The sequence below is a fragment of the Camellia sinensis genome, chromosome 3, assembly GCF_055761805.1.
Source record: "Camellia sinensis isolate YWXY chromosome 3, ASM5576180v1, whole genome shotgun sequence".
Classification (NCBI taxonomy): domain Eukaryota; kingdom Viridiplantae; phylum Streptophyta; class Magnoliopsida; order Ericales; family Theaceae; genus Camellia; species Camellia sinensis.
The window spans coordinates 73,791,999-73,813,252 of record NC_138963.1 but is presented as its reverse complement, the minus strand read 5'-3'; the positions used below and the strand labels follow the sequence as shown (position 1 = coordinate 73,813,252).

At 37.5% G+C, this 21,254-nt stretch overlaps 1 protein-coding gene across 6 annotated transcripts; it reads left to right on the top strand.

The window, feature by feature from the left end:
• The first annotated feature begins 782 nt into the window (after positions 1-782).
• Positions 783-19,829, top strand: HSI2 (B3 domain-containing transcription repressor VAL1). 6 transcript variants are annotated; one of them, XM_028200820.2, is made up of 14 exons: positions 783-1,278; positions 1,438-1,575; positions 3,091-3,172; positions 3,260-3,376; positions 4,075-4,742; positions 4,872-4,968; positions 7,029-7,203; positions 7,708-7,781; positions 8,855-8,935; positions 10,384-10,608; positions 10,741-10,790; positions 17,053-17,166; positions 17,723-17,790; positions 18,790-19,829. In XM_028200820.2, exons 2-14 carry the CDS (start codon positions 1,466-1,468, stop codon positions 19,488-19,490), a joined length of 2,562 nt encoding a protein of 853 aa, XP_028056621.2. In that variant the 5' UTR covers positions 783-1,278; positions 1,438-1,465; the 3' UTR covers positions 19,491-19,829. The 6 variants fall into 6 exon arrangements, with proteins under 6 accessions (XP_028056621.2, XP_028056622.2, XP_028056623.2 ...); XM_028200821.2 differs by having other exon boundaries at positions 807-1,278; positions 1,377-1,575; XM_028200822.2 differs by having other exon boundaries at positions 809-1,278; positions 1,451-1,575.
• The last annotated feature ends 1,425 nt before the right edge of the window (positions 19,830-21,254 follow it).

Below are 21,254 nucleotides of genomic sequence, written 5' to 3'. Positions count from 1 at the left end.
CATTATTTTTATGAGCAATCCTAAACACCAAATTTTATTTTATTTTATTGAATATTATATACAATACTGTATGTGGGACCCACACCGCGTAGAATATTTGATAATTCTTTTAAAGTTTCTAGCATTTTCATAATTTTATTTCTAAATATTTTCTTTTTAAGTTCTCTCCTTTAAATTTTAAACTAAAATTTAGAAACCATAAAAATTTATTTACTGACAATCAGATTAAAGTTAAAATTTCAACTCCCACACTTTTCTCTCCAATATTATACTTTTTTTAATATTTTATAATCATTATCGCTATATATAAAAGTTTAAACTTTAATGTAACCCACACTATCTTTATGCCCAGTAATAATTCTAGTTATCATTAAAAGCTAATTAAAATTTCATTTTAAAAATAAAGAGTAAATTATAGATTTAAAATTAATGAATTTTAATATACTGTGGCCATATTTAAAATGAATCTAGTTTATCTTAATTTTTTGTTTATATATTTTAATGCTAGGTTTGTGTACGTACGTCAACTTTTATTAGATTATGACTTATTTATTGTAATTTATTGAAAGTCAAAAGTTGATAATAAAAGAACAAAATAAAATAATTTTATCAGATTCATCTAATTTTATACACGAAATATTAAAACAATTCAAATCATTGAATGGAGATTTATTGTAGACCTCGACAGACCCAAACAATACTCTCAAGATTTAATAAAAATCGAACCTAAAAAAAACAATACATAACCTGTACCAAACAGGCCCCTAACATTTACCACTTTTTTTGATGGACTCAAGTTTGAGAGTTGGGGGAGTAAAATTGACATCAGGAATACACAAGTCGTGAGAATCCACGAAACCGTCGGGTTACCATATCACTGTCCGAAAGAGAAAGAGAAAGAGAAAGAGAGAAAGCGCATTATAGAGAGAGAGTGAGTAGACGACCTCGCGGTGGCTTCAAGTGTCGTGCATGCATTTTGTGCATCTGTTTGCTTTGCATGCACACACGCTTTCTCTCTCTCCTCAACCCCCCTTTCTCTCTCTACATCTCTATATCTATCTTCTCTCTCTCTCTCTGTGAAAACCCTCCGTCGCCATTTCTATCTCACACCCACCGACCTCGAGTTGACCCCACTTCTGGATTCACTTCAATAGATTTCCAACTCTCTCTCTCTCCCTCTAATGTCAGAGCAAAATTAAGTATACCAGAACGAACTCATATCAACTCTGTTTCATGTGAATGTCGCATTCGAGATTCCATTTCATAGATTCGCATAAGGTTAGCTCTACTCAATTCTCTATAATCTCACTAACTTGTTTGTCTTCGTTTTTTGGTTTGGGATCGATTTGATTTTTGTTATGTGTTGTTGGGTCCAGCAATTGGCGATGGGGGTTTTAGGGTTTTTGATTTGGGTGTTCTTTTTTCAATGAGGTGAAGATTGGTTTTTTAGGTTTGATTTGGGTGAATGGCCAAGATTTGCATGAACGAAGCTTGTCGGGTGACGGCCACGATCGAGTGGAAGAATGGTTGGGGCTTGAAATCTGGTGGATTTGCTACTCTCTGTTTCAATTGCGGGTAATTTTTCCATCTCCAATTTTATTTATCTGCTGTATCTGAGAGTAGATTTCATGTTGGATTTGTGGGTTTGGATCTCTACTTTTAGATTCTTCTTGGGGTTTTTTTGAATTGATGAATTTTCTCTCTTGGGGCTCATTTCTATATTGAAATTTGAAAATTTTCAAACCAACTAATCAATTTTTTGATTTCAAATTAACAAATTTTGCAAGCTTTTCTTACTTACTTATCATATTATTGAAGTTGGTTATGTTCCTGTTTCCAAAATTTTACTATAACGTGACACACTCATTATTATGAGAAGTTTGTAAGATTTATTAGTTTGTGCAGTCAATTTCATTCCACATTCTCTTTTGATTAGAAGTTCAAAATTTTACTATTTTAATCCAGTTCAATGCCATTTTTTCCCTTTGAAATGCGGTCTATAAAAATGGGTGTGATTAGGGCCAAATAATGCTGAGTAGCAGCTACTGCTATAACATAAATTTAATTTTCATTTTCAGTCCTTGATAGAAGATATTTAGAAAGAGGCAAGATGAGGACTTAAGAAGATGGAAATTTATATAATTGGCCTAAAAGTACCTCCTAAAACAATTGAAATTTAACATATTATCGGTTGCACTTGTAGTTTACCAATATGGGTCCATGCACAATATTTGCGGTAATGAAATTTGTTGGTATTGTTAGCTTGGAAAAGTCCCATTTTATGTCTTTTGATTGTAATCATAAATATTTGCGTAATCAATTTTAAGATTTTTTTGTCTATGTCTATGATTTGCTCTTGCTCAGTTGTTCCTGCATTGTTAGCAGCTCAATCTAGTGTTGCTTTTGTCATTATCTCTCTTGTAGATTTGACTTATAGGCTGTGGCATCCTATTCTTATGAGTTCCTTCTATATTTTCATACATCTCATGATCCATTCTTTTATGCTGTGTTTGGTTAAGGAATTTGGGAAGGGATATTGACAGGGAAAGGGAAAAGGAAAAAGTAGGTGAAATGAGAATAAAATATACCTATATTTCACCTAGTTTTACACGCATTTTCCCTTTCCCTTTCCATTTCCAAATCTCTTCCCAAATCCCTCAACCAAACATAACGTTAGAGATTACTTTTGTTGGTTGATCAACACAAGTATCAGGGGTTAATTTATTTCTTTTTTCTATTTATATTGCAGTTAATTGAAGTCCTTCAGGAGTTGCAATTGTTATTGCTTGAAACTTGTAATTACTCTAGGGATGTGGTTGTATTTTTATTTTATTTTATTTTTTTGGATCAGCAGTTGTTTCTTCCTTTTTCTGAATGCATAAAACCAGTAATTTGTATTATTGCTTTTACTAAAAAAGCAAAATTTGTTGTATCAGTTCAAATAAAAGAAAGCAAATTATCTGTTCTTCTCCCAAAATTCTTTTGTCAGACTGCTTCATAGCTTATTTTATTTATTTATCTATGTTTTTGGTAATCTTGAATTTATTTTCTGTTTCAACCATGGTTAATGTCATCTCGTGTCGACTGTAGATCTGCTTATGAGAATCTAATTTACTGTGAGAAATTCCATGTAGAGGAATCTGGTTGGAGGGACTGCAGATTATGTGGAAAGGTAACTTGAAATCCTGGTTGTCCTTAACTTGTCCAAACACTCTAATTTTGTTGTGGTTTCTAAGTGTAGTTGAATATTGTATTACAGCGTATCCACTGTGGATGCATTGCTTCTAAGCATTTGCATGACATCCTGGATTTGGGGGGCGTAGGTTGTATAAGCTGCACAAAGAGTTTGGAGGCTCACTCAATGAGACCTATTAAGGTAATTAGTTAGCTAACATTTCCCAAGCATCACATTACATGTGTTAATCTTCCTAAAAAATAATGTATTTCCTGCATTGGATATGTTTTGTAGGTTTTGTAAATATCATCCCTGTTGTTTGGTTATAAATGATACATTTATGGAAAAAGCATTTCATATATGCTGTGTATTTCATTACAAAATGCCAAAAGTAGATTAGTAATGTTATTACCATCAGCTATTAGCTTGATTATTAGCTCATGTAGTCCCAATGAGAGAAGTATGGGCTTTAAGTCCCAGCTGGATACAAGTATGTACATCTTGCTTATTTTAGATTAATTCATTTATTTATTCAAAAAAAAAAAAAAAGCCAAATTAGTAATGCAATTAAGCCAGTAAACTTAGCAACTGTTAATTCACCCCACCCGAGTCGAACCATGTGAAGTGATGGATTTTTTAATTAAGGATTTGATAATATTAGCTGTAATATTGTTTTGGTTCCAATAATTACATGAATTTTGTAATGGAGATTATGGAGAAGTGTGATGCTATTTTGGGAAACGAAAAAAGTTATTTTTCCTGTAGATATAGCTTGCTTTGGTTATTTTCCTGTATGTTATCGCTGAATTTGGATGTTTTATATACAGGATACTGTGTTTAAATAATCTGTCCATCAAACACTCAAGTATCTCACATCCTTCTATAACTTATTTATGCAGATTCAAAGTGATGGTATTTCTAATGGATTTGGCCCATTGCCAGTGAACAACATTGGTGATCCACAATCCTCTTTTGTTGCAAATAGAATGGGTGGTACTAGTGTTGATAAGGGGAAGCTTGTACAGTTGAGCAAAACTATGGATGCAAAAGAGCTCGGCCACTTCCCTCAAACTCCAAGAACCAACAATAATTCATCTATAGGGCAAATCAAACGAGAAGAAATTATGCTTCCCATTGGGGAAGGTGGTACAAGCTTTCCAGAGATGATGCAACAGTCTGTTGGACCATCTATTTTTGTTAAACCAGAAAATAGCAGGCCAATATTAGGGGTTAAAGATATGTATGAATCACCAGCCCAGCCATCCTTGGGTTTCTCTTTGGGGAGTCCTTTGGATACTTCAAATTCTCGAGTACCTTCTTCTCCTAGTGGGGTTATGGAAGGAAGGGAACAGAACAAAGTTCCTCCCATTCAACAAGGGCAAAGGGCACGCACTATTTTACCCAAGCCTGTCAAAACTGGCCTCACCATTGGCTCAGAGGCAAATAAGGGAATGTTTGCTCAGACACGTGTTCCGAGGCCTCCTGCTGACGGGCGAGGCCGTAGCCAGTTGCTTCCTCGATACTGGCCACGGATTACCGACCAAGAACTGCAGCAAATATCTGGAGAGTATCCATGATTTTGTCATTATTGGTTTTCATAGTATAGTTTTATAATCAGATCTGTTGTGATATTGATACACTTGTTTTTTGTTTATCCATTGCTTCATAGTGTTTACCTTAAATTTTTCGTTTAAAGTTTGAACTCCACTATTGTGCCGTTGTTCGAGAAGGTTTTGAGTGCCAGTGATGCTGGTCGAATTGGCCGTTTGGTGCTACCAAAAGCATGTGCTGAAGTAAGTTTAATAACTTATTGTATGGCTTTTCTCTGGGAGCTTCTATTTCCACACACCAAAATTCCTCAGTTCACACATTTAGTGCTTTTGTTTTTAATTACAATTTTATCCCTTAATCAATTTACCGTTTTGGAAAAAAATCTTAAAATGTAATTTCTCACTCCACACACCACCAGCCATCAGACACCATCACCCTCCCCTGCCACTGCCACTGCCACTGCCACCAACTACCACCATCAAGGCCCCCCAACCCCTCCTCCACCTTCCTTGATCACCTAGCCCCTGCACAACCACCCAACGCCACCACCCATCATTGCCAAGTGTGTGTGTGTGTGTGTGTGAGAGAGAGAGAGAGAGAGAGAGAGAGAGAGAGAGAGAGAGAGAAAGAGAGAGAAGTTTGGTTTTGCATATCACAATTATTGGTTTGACACTCCAGGATCGAACAATAGCCTCCAGTTCAAAACTCTGGGATCGATCAAGGGTCATTGGTTCGGAAAACTAAGTTCAAATAGAGGTTACCATTTAGATATTGTATTTTGTACGGCAACATTCTTCTCTGTCTCTCTCTCTCTTGGTATTCCATGATGGTGGTGATGGGTTTCGCGGTCGGTAGCTGTTGGTGGTAGAGATGGAAGGGTTTGTGGAGATGGGTTTCACGGTGGCGTGGTTTGCAATGGCAATGGTGGTGGTGGCTGGTGAGGGAGGGATTGGGGTGGTTGAGGGAGGATGCTGGTGGCTGGCCAGCTAGGGTTAGGGTTTGAAGATTGAAAAAGATTGGGGGTATTTTTGACATGGTGGGTTATGAATTGAGTAAAATATCAAATTTCAAAAGAGGGCTAATAAATGCCCCCACCTATTTGCTTGGGACCCTCCACTTCTTTGAACCCCCACCTTAATACCAACTGGACCCCTGTTCTTTGGACCCCCAACTCTCTTTCTTCTGGCAACCCTTTCCACCGCTGGTAGCCCTTCATCGTCGGCGACCTCCACCCTCACCGAAGACTCCACCAACCCTTCTCCATCGTCCGTCGAAGCCCTCCAACCTCGTTTGACGAAGGAAGACGAAGAATAGCTCTTGACCACAAAAAAAAAAAAAAAAAGCAGAAGGAAGAAAAAACACGGAGAGAGAGAGAGAGAGAGAGAGAGAGAGCCAAGGATCCCATCACCGGCCAACCATTGAGTCTCGCCCTTCACCACCCCCGTCGTTCACGGCTGCTACCGCCATCGACGACCAATGAATTGCGATCCACAAACAAGATCTACCAATCGCAAATGTGTGTAGAAGAGGAGGTCCTGCAATGGACAACCCAAATTGAAACTAGATCACTACTCTAGTCTCCCAATTTAAGGTGATTTGGTCCCCCAAAATCTGTATTTTATAATTTTTTGCAATCTCAGTTAAGTGGGTCTTCTTGTTTTGCTTTGATTGATCTTGATTTGCACTTTGTTTGGTGACTCTGAAAGTTTTTCTTACTAAGTTTCATTCATTTTGGTGAAACTTGTTCAATTTTGTTGATTAATTGGTTGAGAGCTCCAACTGATCTTCATCGCTTGTGGTGACGATGGTGGTCTCGGTCCCGACAAGCCTCTTCGTCTTCATCCGGAGTTGGGTGCTGATTGGCGGGGGCTGCAAGAGATTGTCATGGGGTGGGGGAGGTGGTTGGAGGTGGAGGAGATAGGTGACAGACAGTGACAGGAAAGGTGGGCGGCAGCCGGATGTGATGGAATGGTTGGTAGGATTAGGGTTAGGGTTTGAGAAATTAGGATTAGAAGGTTACGGATGAGGATAAAAATGGAACTTCATGTTTGGACAAAACTGGAATTAAAAAATAATGAAAGAGCAGTTCCAAAGAAATAAGGTAGTTGCTAATAGTAGCCCTCGTTGCAAACTCATTTGGTGTGTGTATTGAAAGAAGACGTGTGCTAAGAGTTTTTGGTGTGTGAAAGTAGAAGCTCCTTTTTTTCTCCCTAGTAACTTTTCTGCCCCTTCTTCCATTGTGAAGTTTCTTTTATGTTTTTCTCCGTAGCTTTAAATATCTATAAATTGCAAATTGATGCAGGCGTATTTTCCTCCTATTTCTCAATCAGACGGTTTACCAATAAGAGTTCAGGATATAAAAGGGAAAGAGTGGACATTCCAGTTCAGATTTTGGCCCAATAATAACAGCCGGATGTATGTATTAGAAGGTGTAACCCCTTGCATGCAGAATATGCAATTACAAGCTGGTGACACTGGTATTCTTCATGCCATTATCTTCTTAGAGCGCATTATATATTATGTATCTTCTGATATGCAGATTGCTGTTGGCATTATTTTTTGTGATTGTATACTAATCATAATTTTAAATTTCTTGTAATGGATTTTTTTATCTTTATAAGCTTTGCTTGCATTCCTCAGGATTACTGTATAGGAATTCAACATTTCGATGCAGTGTTACCCTCTTGGTTCATATATTATGTTGGAGTTGTTAGTCTTCCATAGCTAGTTTTATTTTCTCCACAATCATCCATCCAGCTGATGGGATCAATGATTGATAATTGGTGTGTGATACTACTTGTTTATGTTGATATCCGAAACAAACTCCTTATTTTTGAATTTAGTCAATGTCATCCTTCGATTGGTACCCTAATTTATTTGTAATATAATTCTTTTAAGGGAAGTTAATTTCTCCTGCATGTTTTAATATTTCTCTGATCTGATTTGTATTTGTTTATCTTACATATATAATCTTTTTGCAGTGACTTTTAGTCGGATAGATCCTGGGGGAAAACTTGTCATGGGCTTTCGGAAGTCTAACTTTGTTGATATGCAGGTCAAGCCTTGTAGGCATCAATATTGTCGTCTCTGCTTTCTATGCCCTTAACTTACTTTTATTTTTTGGCCATGTTTGTTTGAACGGTTTGGATTAGATGGGAATGGTATCGTAGGACTGTTAGTCCTGGGATTATCAATCCCGTTGGATTGTATGTCCTTTCTTATGTTTGGATTGACCTAGGAAGGATGGATTGACAAAATACACTATTCAACCACATTTTTGTTTGAGGTGACTGAAATGAAATGGGAAGAACATAGGATGCATTATTTAATTACCATAATAACCCTATTATAATTAATGGGAAGTTTATACCATCCTGTACTATTTTTGAAGGTGGATTTGTCTGCTATTGCTCCAGACCTTTCTTTACCACTGTGGAGAAATTTTTGACAGATGCAGTAGCAGATTTTGATCGTCCGCAATCAACTCAATCTTTCCGATCTGCTGTCTATTTTCTGTTTTCCTATTTTATTAAAAAAGTGTAGTGTCTATTTTCCTATTTTATTAAAAACATATTTTTCAGTTTACCTATTTTATTACAAATCAGTTTGTGTTATTCAAAGAACAAATATGTTTCTGGGAAAAAAAAAAACAGTGAAATAGTATCTGTTTAAATAGTTTATTTATATTAACGAAAAAACAGTTTGTTGTAGGGAAAAAAAAAAGAAAGAAGTTAGTGTGATATATATACATATATTGGCTGAATTAAAATTATTAATTTTATTTTATTTTAATTTGCTTTTCCTGTTGTCTGAGATTCACACAATGAAAATACAGCAATCACTTTTACAGGAGCAACAACACAGTTGGGTTGTTTTTGTAATTGGGCAGCTAATCTGAATTCCTTTTTAATCCCTTGATTTGTATCCCCTCCCAAGGATTTAATAGTCCCCCCATATAGGGGATACCATGCCTGGATAGACTATTAGTCCGTACCCCAATTTTCTTATCCAAACATAGGATTACGCATTTTATTGGATTATTAGTCCAATCCCGATGCCATGTACCTCCAAACAAACATAGCCTTTGTATGTTAACAAACTGATGTATTGTTCGTATCAAACAAATAGGATGGCCAAACATCTGCCCTTGCTAATGGTGTTCCCTCTGGAGAAGGGTTTGTTTCTGGTGTTAATGACAACCTGCCTACAGTAAGTGGTCTCCAGCCTTTCCCAATTGCTTAAAGCTAAGAAGCATGTTTGTGTCGTGTTTGCATCTGTGTCCTGTATGTGTTCGATAGGGGACGCTAATTGGACACTTCCAGACATGTGTTAGGCACATGTCCAAATGTGTTATATTATTTTTTTTTAAAAAAATTAGACCCAGACATGCTTTGGACACTTAGGGGAGATACATATTCATTGTCTGACACATAAAACACATTATAGTTTTGAATAAAATAATTTAGGATACAATGATAAAAAGAGAAACAATGGGTGTGTTTGGTTTGTGTTTTGAGATATATTTTCAAAAAAAATTTCGGGGAGAGAGTTTAGAAATATTTTTGGTTTGTTTAGTTGTATATTTTAAAAAGAGTTTGGTTTGTTTAGTTGTATATTTTGAAAATAATTTCGGAATTTTATTTATCAAAAAAAAAAAAAAAAAAAATTTGGAGTTTGGAATGATTTGATATTTTGTTGTAGTTGAGTAGATGTGTGTGAGAGAAAAAGTGATTGAGAAGGAGAGAGGAGAGAGAAAAAATGATTGATTGATGTGTAGGAGAGAGTGATTTTGGAACTTTTTTTTCAAAAAATTTGAACCAAACAAAATTTTGAAATTTTTTCTCAAAAATTGTATCTTGAGATACAAACCAAGCAAGCCCAATGTAAATTTATACATACTATCCTCTTCTCTAAATTAAGGAATTAGTGTTATGTTGCATTATTTATTATCTTTTAATGAAATATTCATATATTTGACATAATAAATATATTAAACTATATATTTTGCATGTATCTCATATGTGTCGTATCCTGCATTTTTTGAAAATTGATGTGTCAGTGTGTCTGTGTCGTGTCACATGTATGTATCTGTATTTGTGCTTCCTATGCTGAACGGAATGAAGGATTCCTTTCCTTATTGCTTTGTCTGAGTTAGGGCTGCAAATGAACCGAATTGTTCATGAACAAGTTTGGCTTGGCTCGTTAAGGGCTCGACTCGGCTCGGTTCGGTTCGGCTCAACTCGGCTCGAATATTAGGCTCGTTTAGTAAACGAACCGAGTTCGAGCTCGCATAAGCTCGGCTTATTTATTTTTATTTAAATTATATAATAAATATAATATAAATAATATTTTTTACTTAAATATTTTTATTTAAATAATATAAATAATATTAAAAAAAAATTTATTGGGCCGAGCCAAGCCGAGCCGAGCCGAACTCTAATTTCATTAATATTAACGAGCCGAGCTCGAGCCCAGTTTCTTATTGAGCTGAGCTCGAGCTCAATAAACGAGCTTGATAAGTAAACGAGCTGAGCTTGAGCTTGAGCTCAGCAAAGCTCGGCTCGACTCGGTTCGTTTGCAGCCCTAGTCTGAGTGTTTGACTTTGAGTGTTTGACTTTTGTTGATTGAGATGCTTTTTGTTGGCCTTAAATGAGAAGCATGGAGGCAGGACAAATGAGGACTCGCCACAGCAGCTAAGGCCGATCCTAGAGAAAAAGAGGAATCGAAACATTGGGTCCAAAAGCAAGAGGCTACTCTTGCATAATGAAGAGGCTATGGAGCTGAGACTCACATGGGAAGAAGCACAGGAATTGCTCCGCCCACCCCCAAGTGCCAAGCCAACTGTTGTAATGATTGACAACCATGAATTTGAAGAATATGATGTGAGTCAATCCAGTTGGAAGCTGTTGTTTGTATAATACACAAAGTCACTTATTTGGTATTTGCTACTCTTAACTTCTAGAGAATTTGAATTTCAAATGCCGCAATAATTTCTTGGTGTTCATGTTATTTAGGAACCACCAGTTTTTGGAAAGAAGACTACATTCATAGTGCGAGAATCGGGGTAAGGATTTTCGTAATTCGTTTTGTAAACAATTGTCATAAATACATGATTGGCATTTTTTGGGGTTAAAATTAGTAATAAATATATCAGGAAAATGTAAGATAACTATGAAGGAACATTTTGTAGATAAAATTGTCTGGACTGGTTTATTGTTGCTAGGTCCCCATTAGAACTTGCTGGGAATAAACTCACCCAATCATTGGAAGCAAAAAATAAATAAAAGAGTCACAAAAAAGGAATAATTCATAAATATACGTGGTCCAACACCAATGCCCACATCCATGGGCGGAGAGGAAAATCCGCTAATAATATAGAGTACAGTGATGAGATGAAAATGCACTAGTTTGACACCAATACCCAAGACACTTGGTCAAGGTAATTGACCCTTGCTTCTAGCTTATTGGTAATTTTACATCTCCACACTCCACCTCTATCACACACCCCTTTGACAACTCTCACTCTCTCACTACATTGGAGAGACTCCCACTCTTACCTTCATCCCATCTCATACATTCATATTTATACATGAGGTGGTTGAAGGGATACCAAGAAACCTTTTACACTTCTCAAAGGATTCCACTTATTTTTCTTCTTCCCGAAGCTAGCCGTTTGCATCACAACTAACGAACCACTTTAATGCCATCATATCTCGACACCCAAGACAAAGGCCAGGTTCCAATGATCATTGCTACATCCTCCAGCAAATCCAATTTGTATACCTTCTTTATATGAATATTCCTTTGTCACAACAAAAGATGTGTCAAAGCATTAAATCTAACGTTTATATTCCAATAAAATTGTGGATGAAAAAACTCAACAGGCACCACCTTCTGTCCATGTGGGTAAATTTTCTGTATTTGCACTTCCCACCTGGCTGCCTGACACCCCTTCACTTGGGTGCCCATATATCCTGTAACCATGGGATATCCGCACAGCTCACAACTCCACTTGGCGAGAATCTTTGAACACATACCTTATACTCCTGTAGATATGTGCCGTTGTATGGCTTTCCTGCATCCATGCGATTATTTATTTTTTCTTTTGTGCATGCCTTGCCTCAGTATCACCAATCTCAGCCTGGATCAGCTTCCATGGCACTGAATCACCACCCCTGTGACTGTTGGCATGAGCTCAGTGCCATGCTTCAGGATCGTCAACCATTGGCTTTGATATCACTTGTTGGGAATAAACCCACCCAAGTAATAGAAGCAAAAATAAAATAAAATAAACACAACAAAGGAAAAACACATAAATTTACATGGTTCGACACTAATGCCTATATCCATGGGTGAGAAAGGAAAATTCACCATGACTAATAGAGACTCAATGATGAGATGAAGATACACTAATCCAACACCAATACCTAAGACCCATGCTCAGGGTTAACCTCCATAGGCTTCCCACTGACTTGTAAATCTCACACCATTCAAAGAACCACGCTCAAGGTTATTAAGTCCTTCAGATTCAGCCCCAACCTGCATAGGCTTCCCACTGACTTGTAATTTTACATGTCATACCATTCACCTCTATCACACACCTTGACAGCTCTCACTTTCTTACTACACTGGTGAGATTCTCACTTTCTCAACTTCAACCCATCTCATACACTCATATTTATACCCGAGATGGTTGAAGGGATACCAAGAAAAATCTTTTACACTTCTCAAAGGATACCACTTATTTTTCTTTTTTCCAAAAGCGAGCCGTTTGCATCACCACATAATGAACCAATTCACTGCCAACCATGCATGCAATCATATCTCAACACCAGGGATAGATCCAGGAGTATCACTATGGGGGTGCGAAAGTATCTTTGGGGTGAAAATCCTTATAATTTTTAATTATTTTAAATTTTCTAATATAATATATGATAATTTTCAAATTTTTGGGGGCGTGATCGCCCCCCTCCACACACCCTAGATCCATCCTTGCTCAACACTCAAGACAAAGGCCACGTTCCAATGATGGCTGCTATGTCTTCTAGCAAATGTAATTTATATACCTTCTTTATATGCATATTCTTTTGTCTCAAGAAAAGATGCATCAAATCATTGAATGCAATTTTTATACTCTAATAAAAATGCAGACAAAAGAACCCAACAATCACCCCATTCAGTCCGTGGGTAAGTTTTCTATAGTTGCATCTCTTACTTGGGTGCTTATATCGCATAACCACAGGATATCTGCACTACTCCCACCTCCACTTGGCGAGAATCTTTGAACACATACCTTACACTCCCTATGCCATTTTTTCTTCTCTTGTGCATGCCTTGCCTCAGTATCAACAATCTTAGCCTAGATCTGCTTCCATGGCACTGAATCACCACCCCCATGATCTTTGGCATGAGCCTACCGCCATGCCTTGGGATCTTCAATCATCAGCTTTGATACCACTTGTTGGGAATAAACCCACCCTAAGTAATGAAAGAAAAATAAAATAAACTCGACACAGAATAGGAAGAACAAATAAACATCCACAAGCGAGAGAGGAAAATCTAGTTTGAATAATAGGGACTGCAGTGATGAGATGAAAATACACTAATAAGACAACAATACCCGAGACCCCAGCTCAAGGGAATTGAGTCCTTGAGCCCCAACCCCCATAGGTGTCCTGCTTACTGGTTGTTTTATATCTCACACCGCTCACCTCTATTACACACTCCTTTGATAGCTCTTACTCTCTCACGTTCAACCCATCTCATAAACTCATTTATAGAGATGATTGAAGGGATGCCAAGAAAAATCGTTTACACTTCTCAAAGGATGCCACTTATTTTTGTTGAAGCTGGCCATTTGCATTACTACATATACATAATGAACCACTTCACTGCCAACCATGCATGCTTCATATCTTGGCACCAAGACAAAGGCCACATTCCAATGATGGTTGCTACATCTTCTATCAAATCCAATTTATAGACCTTCTGTATATGAATATTCTTTTTTCTCAAAGATGTATAAAAGCATTAAATGCGACTTTCGTAATCCAATAAAAATATGGACAATGTTAGAATTTATCTCCACCTACCACCTCCACTATCACACACTCCACCTACCACCTCCACTTCACTCCTACACCTACCACATTTTCTTCTATATATAGGAATTGTAAATGTATCAATATATCAATCAATATAACAATCAATATTACATAAATTACAACATGGTATCAGAGCAGGTTTAGAACCTGATATTTTCGCTTCCCCGGCGGGCGGCAACCTCACCTTAGCTGCCCGCCGGACTTCAACCTATTCCGCTTATTTTCTACACATACCTGCCATCACTAGCTATTACAAAGTCCCTCTCTGATTGACTTATTTTCTACACAGCAACTCGGTCCACTCGGTCCGGTTCAATATCCGCCGACTCGGCATCCTCCGCTTCTCTCCTCCGCTGGAGCATCCCCTCTCCCCTCCGCCGCTCCTTCTGGCTTGCTGAAGCCGCTCCTGCAGCGCCGCCGCCGTGGCCTCCTGCTCCCTCGCCCGAGCCTGTCCTGCCTGCGCCTCCGCGCTCAGCTGCGCCGCCCTCGCAGATAGCTCGGCGTTGCGCCGCGCCGCCTTCTCCACCTTCGCCCGGCCGAGCACGCCGCCGCCGATAATTAGTCTTTGGACAATCACCTCCTACTTTGAAAAGTTCCTTCATGTCATCACACTGCCCATGGATATCGCCGCAAATGGTGACAGGTGCGTCGACTCTCTGAACATTGCTCTCTTCGACGAGGATTTCCATGGCTTTGAGGCAAAGAGCCTTGACTTCGGACTCCTTCAAGGGCTCGCACTTCTTCAGCTGCTCTATTTGCCTGTCTCGGTCTGACATCGATCTCTCTCTCTCGGTTTGGGGGGGGAGAGAGGTTAGGGAGAGAAAGGTTTTTTTTTTTTATTTTTTTTATTTTTTTAACAATAAAGGCATCTCGGTTTGGGGGGCACACTGATACATCCATTTTCTTTTCTTTTCTTTGTTTTATATCACTCACACTGATACACGTAGAAGACAGCACATGGGCTTCCACTTTCTTTTCTTTTCTTTTTTTATATCACCCACTCCATACTTATTTATTATTATTATTATTATTATTATTATTATTATTATTGTTTATTCTACTTTTTTTTGACAAGTTATTATTGACACTACCAACCCATCATTCCACCGCCCACTCCATACCTATTTTTTATTATTATCATTATTATTATTATTATTCTTCTTCTTCTTAAAAAAAAAATAAAAAATAAAATAAAAAAATAATAATAATAATAATAATAAAATAAAAAAAAAATTTTTTTAAAATAAATTGATGTATATTGCACACAATTTACAAATTTGCACCACCAATCATCTTTTATTCATCTCAGGGCATACCCCCGATCACACTTTTACACCACCATAAAAAAAAAAAAAAAAAAAAAAAAAAGAAAAAAAAAAAAAAAAAAAAGGAAAAGAAAAGACAAACGAAAAAAAGAAGCAACAAATCAACCACATCCACAGGCCGGATTTTCTTCTCTACTCTGACGTCGGTCTTTTCTTCTTGCCTCCGTCCTGGGCGGTCCTTGACGGTGTTGCCTCCGTGTTTCCCACTCCACTGGGCACAATCACTACTCCCTGCTCCTCCACTGCAGCATACGGCGGACCTCCAAATCGGAACATCACAGTGGCCTTCCGCTTCAGCTCCTTATTTTCTGCTTTCAGCACACTTATCTCTGCTCGCGCATCCTTATACATGCGTTGGAGCAGAGCCAGTTGGGCATTTAAATGCTGCACCTCATTTGTCCTACTCTGCAGCCGGTTCGACAAATTTGTGACCGCCGTCATGCTTTCCACACATGCCTTCAAAGTATACTGATTGGCCTCCACATCCGACTGCACTGCCATTCTTTGCTCCACAGACCGCATCGGAAAGTTCAACGGAGTAAACTCCGTGGCGCTTGGTTGAGGTTCCAGTGCCCCCGCACCAGTTGTCTCTCTTGTTGACTCATTGAGGTCGGGAAAGAGAGTGAGCAGACTCCGGGAAGATGAAGCCATTTTCTGGGCCACAGAGTATTACAGAGTATCTCTCTCAGAAATCTCTCTCAGACAACAGAGTGTTACGGACTATCTCTCTCAGCAAAACGAAGAAGAGTTTTTGTTTTTTCAGAGGTTTTTCGCAGCTTTTCTCTGCCTCAGCCTCAGCCTCTGTCTTATAGCCGAGGCAGCCACGCGCATCGCGCGCCTCTTATCACCAGCCGACAAACGGGCACGCAAGCCAAGGCGCCCACGTGCCTCGCCATCATGTCCGGCACACCTTTTGATGAATTGGGCACGCCTTTTGATGGCACGCCTTTTGACAAAATTGGGCACACCTTTTGAGGATGCCACTTTTCCAAGGGTCCGACAAGACTCTATAAACTGTCCCGACATTTGATACCGGTTAGCTCCTTTATGGGTCCGACAAGACTCTGTAAACTGTCCCGACATTGATTCCGGTTAGCTCCTTTATGGGTCCGACAAGACTCTGTAAACTGTCTCGACATTTGATTCCGGTTAGCTTTTTCAAGGGTCCGACAAGACTCTGTAAACTGTCCCGACATTGATTCCGGTTAGCTCCTTCATGGGTCCGACAAGACTCTGTAAACTGTTCCGACATAGATTCCGGTTAGTTTCTACAAGGGTCCGACAAGACTCTGTAAACTGTCCCGACATTGATTCCGGTTAGTTTCTACAAGGGTCCAGCAAGACTCCGTAAACTGTCACAACCACTGTCACCACATTGTCTTCTACAACGGTCCGACATGACCCCATAAACTGTCTTCTACAACGGTCCGACATGACCCCATAAACTGTCTTCTATCCTCTACAACGTTATGACACCACCATCCCGTGTCTTCACCAATGGTCTGACACGACCATACAGTGTCTCCTATCCTCTTTTATTTTTATGTATTTTATTATTTTGTTCCTCTCTCCAAACTCAAGTTGGTTAGTTTCTATCCTCCTTGAGTTTGCGGGGGGCTGTTAGAATTTATCTCCACCTACCACCTCCACTATCACACACTCCACCTACCACCTCCACTTCACTCCTACACCTACCACATTTTCTTCTATATATAGGAATTGTAAATGTATCAATATATCAATCAATATAACAATCAATATTACATAAATTACAACAGACAAGAAAATCAAAGAGAAATTAGGAAGCTATACCCATTCATTGTGACCTTTGCATTTTTCATTCATTGTTTGAGTTGGAATGCACCCATTTAGGCTGAATATTTGCTGTTATATCCAGGGAACCGGATCAATGGGCTCAGTGTGATAGTTGCTCCAAATGGAGAAGGTTGCCCGTGGATGTTCTTCTCCCTCCAAAGTGGACTTGCTTGGACAATATATGGGATTTGAGCAGGTTCGTGAATTTGTTTATTTATTTGCATTTTCTTTCATATTTTCATTTTACATTCATAGTAAAGACAGTTTGTGATGATTAAAATAAATTTGGGGTAAGCTTCATGTGTTCGTATCAATGAACAGTACATGGTGTGCCAACTAGGCTTAGCTAGTAAATTTCTTGGTAGTTTTACTAGAGCCGTTAGGTTGAATTTCATCTTCATTCAATAATTCTTTTTTGCTTTTTTGTTTTTGTTTTTGTTTTTGTTCTTGTTCTTGTTCTTGTTCTTTTTTTTCTTGGGGATTTGGGGGGTGCTAATGTTGTGGGTGGGGCGAGGGCTTCAGCTGGTTTATGGGGGCACTTCCCAAAGTGGCCTTTTACTAGTTTAGGATTTTTGTGTGGGCTGAAGTGGAGAGTTTAGTTTTTATTTTAATTTATTTAATATAATTTATTTATTTATTTATTTTTTGAACATGAATTTTGCATTTTTGTAGAGTTTGTAGTGTATATAGTGAAAAAGGAAAAATAAAAGAAATATTTTTTTCTTATACTCTCATTTATGACGTGCCTTCAGATGTTCATGTTCTGCAGCTGACGAGATGAATCCAAATGAACTGGGATGTCTTCTCGGAGTTAGCAAGGGTATGGTTCAAGTTTCTGTATTTCCTCTTTATTCTAAGAAAACTTGTGAAGCTCATTGTTTTATGAAAATGATTAGGGAATCCGATGACAGAATGCTTCCATGCTGGCAATTCATATGTTCTTGTATACACATGGCTTGCATGCATCCACTTGGATATTTGAATGCATGTTGTTTGCATTGGTGATGCTTTATACATATGAAATATGTTTTATGGGCCCGAGTTGTGTGTTGTGTGGGTATGTGCTGCAGTGCCAAATCATCTACTTTTTAATGTATGGGATAAATTATTGAAGTCGTTTACTTTCTTCTATGTATGCAGAAATGAAGTGGTCTATATATAATGGTGTTCTACATAATAACTTTACTTATTTGTAAACTATTGATGTTGTGTATGAATTATTGAAAAAGTATCATATGGAATTTTGTTCAAGTATAACATTTCTTTATTCCATTTGCCGAGCACTTGTGTTGCTTATACACCTGATAGTAGGTGCATCCAACACATCTTGGACTCGTACCTTTTCATGTTGTGCACGACATGGCGACATCACACTTTTTGAAGTGTTTGTCAGCATTGCTGTTGCATGTTTTTGGAAAATACTCAAAAAAACGTTTTTAGATATCTGCACTGTATATACTGAATGCTCTGTGCAAATTTGAGTATGTATGGAATTAAGAAAAATAGATGGATTGAATCACTTGGTATGTCATTTTCATTGTGATAGGAGAAGTTATCTTAAGTTGGAGAGTAGCTGTGTGTCCTGCAGGCTGCAGCCTTGTCAATTTTAGATACAAATGGGGTCCAGTGGCCATATGAGTAGACATAAAAAATTTTACCATCTTCAGTACTCACCAGACAATGAAATTGTTCTGATGCTAGATGTTAATCCATCTTGTTATGCATCACCAACTGGCTTCTAGTTATTTGAAGTTTTCTGGTGCATTTTGTTCTGTCAAGCTTTTTATCTTGGTTGTATGATTCTACTCTTTTTCTCCAGATTTTAAGAAGCGGAGAAACACAGAAAGCGCCAAGGTAACCCCAGAATACGAGTCTTCTGGCTTAGATGCTTTGGCCACAGCTGCAGTCTTAGGAGAGAATGCTGTACTCTTAGCAGACAACAATGGAGACAAAACAAGTGAGCCAGCTGTGGCGGTCACTACCAAGCATCCCCGGCATCGCCCTGGCTGCACTTGTATCGTGTGTATTCAACCCCCAAGCGGAAAGGGCAAGCACAAGCCCACCTGTATCTGCAATGTTTGCCTAACCGTGAAACGCCGCTTCAAAACCCTCATGCTGCGTAGAAAGAAACGCCAATCAGAATGCGAAGCAGAAATTGCTGCCAAGGATGATGTCACGTCTAAACATGCATTGCCCCTTATAAATCTATCGGAGAATGAAAGAATCAAGAATAGAATTCCAAATGATGTCAGTGAGAACAAGAAGGGACAGTTAGACTTGAATTGTGATCCTAACCGTGAAGAAGACATATTGGTTGAAGACGGGGGTTTGAGTATGGCAAACCTTGTTCGTGCGGTGAGCATTCCATTGGAGATGTGTTTGAGGCAAAATGGGGACACAAACTTGAAGCCATGTTCGCTGGCCTCTGAAGGTGCAGGTGAGAGTGGAAGCTGCCTGCCTGATGAAGGATGTCGTTTGGCTTTGGTTGGGGAGCATGTGAACAAAGGTGATGAAGAGTAATCAAGTTTTGATTACGGATGTTTTTTCTTTCTTTTAAATCATACATACATGTATCTTTTATGTTTTCTCTCTTTTGTTTGAATTATAGATGTTTTTGTTGTGTATTTCTTTTATAGGAGCCCATGTGAAGAAATAGTACATTGTTATACATCTTCACAGTTAAGTGGGTGCTCTCAATCTTCTTCTTCTTCTTCTTCTTTTCTTTCTTTTACAATTCAAAGTTTGTTAGGCTTATCTTCAGTTCTGATGAACTCTAATTAGGCTTCTGTTCTTGGGCTTGATATTTGTGGGATGAAATTGCAGGTCACAAAGGTTTAAAAATTATGGTTTTTTATGAAAGTCCTCTCATTCTCTAAGTTTGTTGTGAAACATGGCAGCATTATAAATTTTACTGTATTAAGAGCATCTGTAATGCTTCATCAATTTTTTTTTTAATAGCAAATTTAACTTGATGAAAAATTTGGTGAAAATGACCTCAAATTAGTTCATCAAACTTGTATCAAATGATGTTTTCAGCTTTCACTAATTTTTTCATCAAATCAAAACAAAAACAAAATTCACCAAATTTGATTAAATAAGTTTTTGAGGATGAGCTTGGAATTTTTAAAAAGGATTTGATGAAATTTTTAAGTGAAGCATTCAATTTTTTATTTTTATTTTTATTACCAAATTATGCTTTTAGTTAAATTTGATGAAAACTATTGGAGCATTCCATATCAAATTATGTTTTAAATCAGTTTTTTATCCAAATTTAATGAAAAAATTAAAAAAATTATTGGTTAGAGATGCTCAGGACCCCGAGTGTTTCAATGCCTCTAGTATATATTATTAAATCTAATTTTTTAATATTTTAAATTTCATAATTTTGTTTTACCAATCTATTTTTTTTTTATAACATTTATATTTTTGTTATTAACATTTATCAAATAAAATTCATATTGATTACAAAATAAGACTGTTGTGAAATTTTACTTGTGTCAACGATAATTTAGATAATCAAATTCCACCAATGCTATGAAATGATGTTTACAGCACTTTTCAATTTTTCTTCTAAAATTCTTTATGATTTTAAATATAAAATTCAAATAGAAAAATGCTTCGGACCCCCACTGGGGGTCGACCCCCAGTGAGGTGGCGCGATATGATTGGATAAAAAAAAAACTGTTTTATTTATTTATTTATTTTTTTAAGTTTCAGTCAGTGGGGGCTCGCCACTTCACTGGGGGTGCGACCCCCACTGGGGGTCTGCAGCAGCTCTCATTCAAATAAACAAGACCTAAAATTGATTTTTTTTCTTCTAAAAACTCAACTTACTTTAAAAATTATGGAATTAATTTTGAATGTTTTTAAATATATGTCTAACATAGATGAAACAATTTTAAAAAATTCAATTTTACTAATGAAATAAAAGAAAATTATAAAAAAAAAAAGAGGGCTCCACGGCGATAATGTTCATCAGTCATTCAATTCCTCTTACAGTTTAAATGCAATTGGTTGGAAACGAAAAGGCTCAATGTTGATCGAATAAAACAAAAAATTGAAAAATCAACAATTAAAAAAAAAAATGGTGTGGAATTTGTGCCCTTATTGCATGATAAATCTATTTTGAACGAATTTATATATTAACCGTTGTTAAGTTGTCCTCGTCACTAAAAAAATGTTAAGAGATTTTAGTCAAATTTCAATTAAAAATTGTTAGAAATGGTTTAGAAAAAAATAGATTTTTTTTAAACTTTGGTATAATTTTTAGGTGGGACTCAATCG

Bases quoted from the DNA above. Each gene is read 5' to 3' on its own strand.
- HSI2 (XM_028200820.2), top strand. From the start codon at position 1,466: ATGGCCAAGATTTGCATGAACGAAGCTTGTCGGGTGACGGCCACGATC. The intron at 7,782-8,854 runs GTCAAGCCTTGT...TCAAACAAATAG, and splicing joins CTAACTTTGTTGATATGCAG to GATGGCCAAACATCTGCCCT. The intron at 10,609-10,740 runs GTGAGTCAATCC...CATGTTATTTAG, and splicing joins ATGAATTTGAAGAATATGAT to GAACCACCAGTTTTTGGAAA.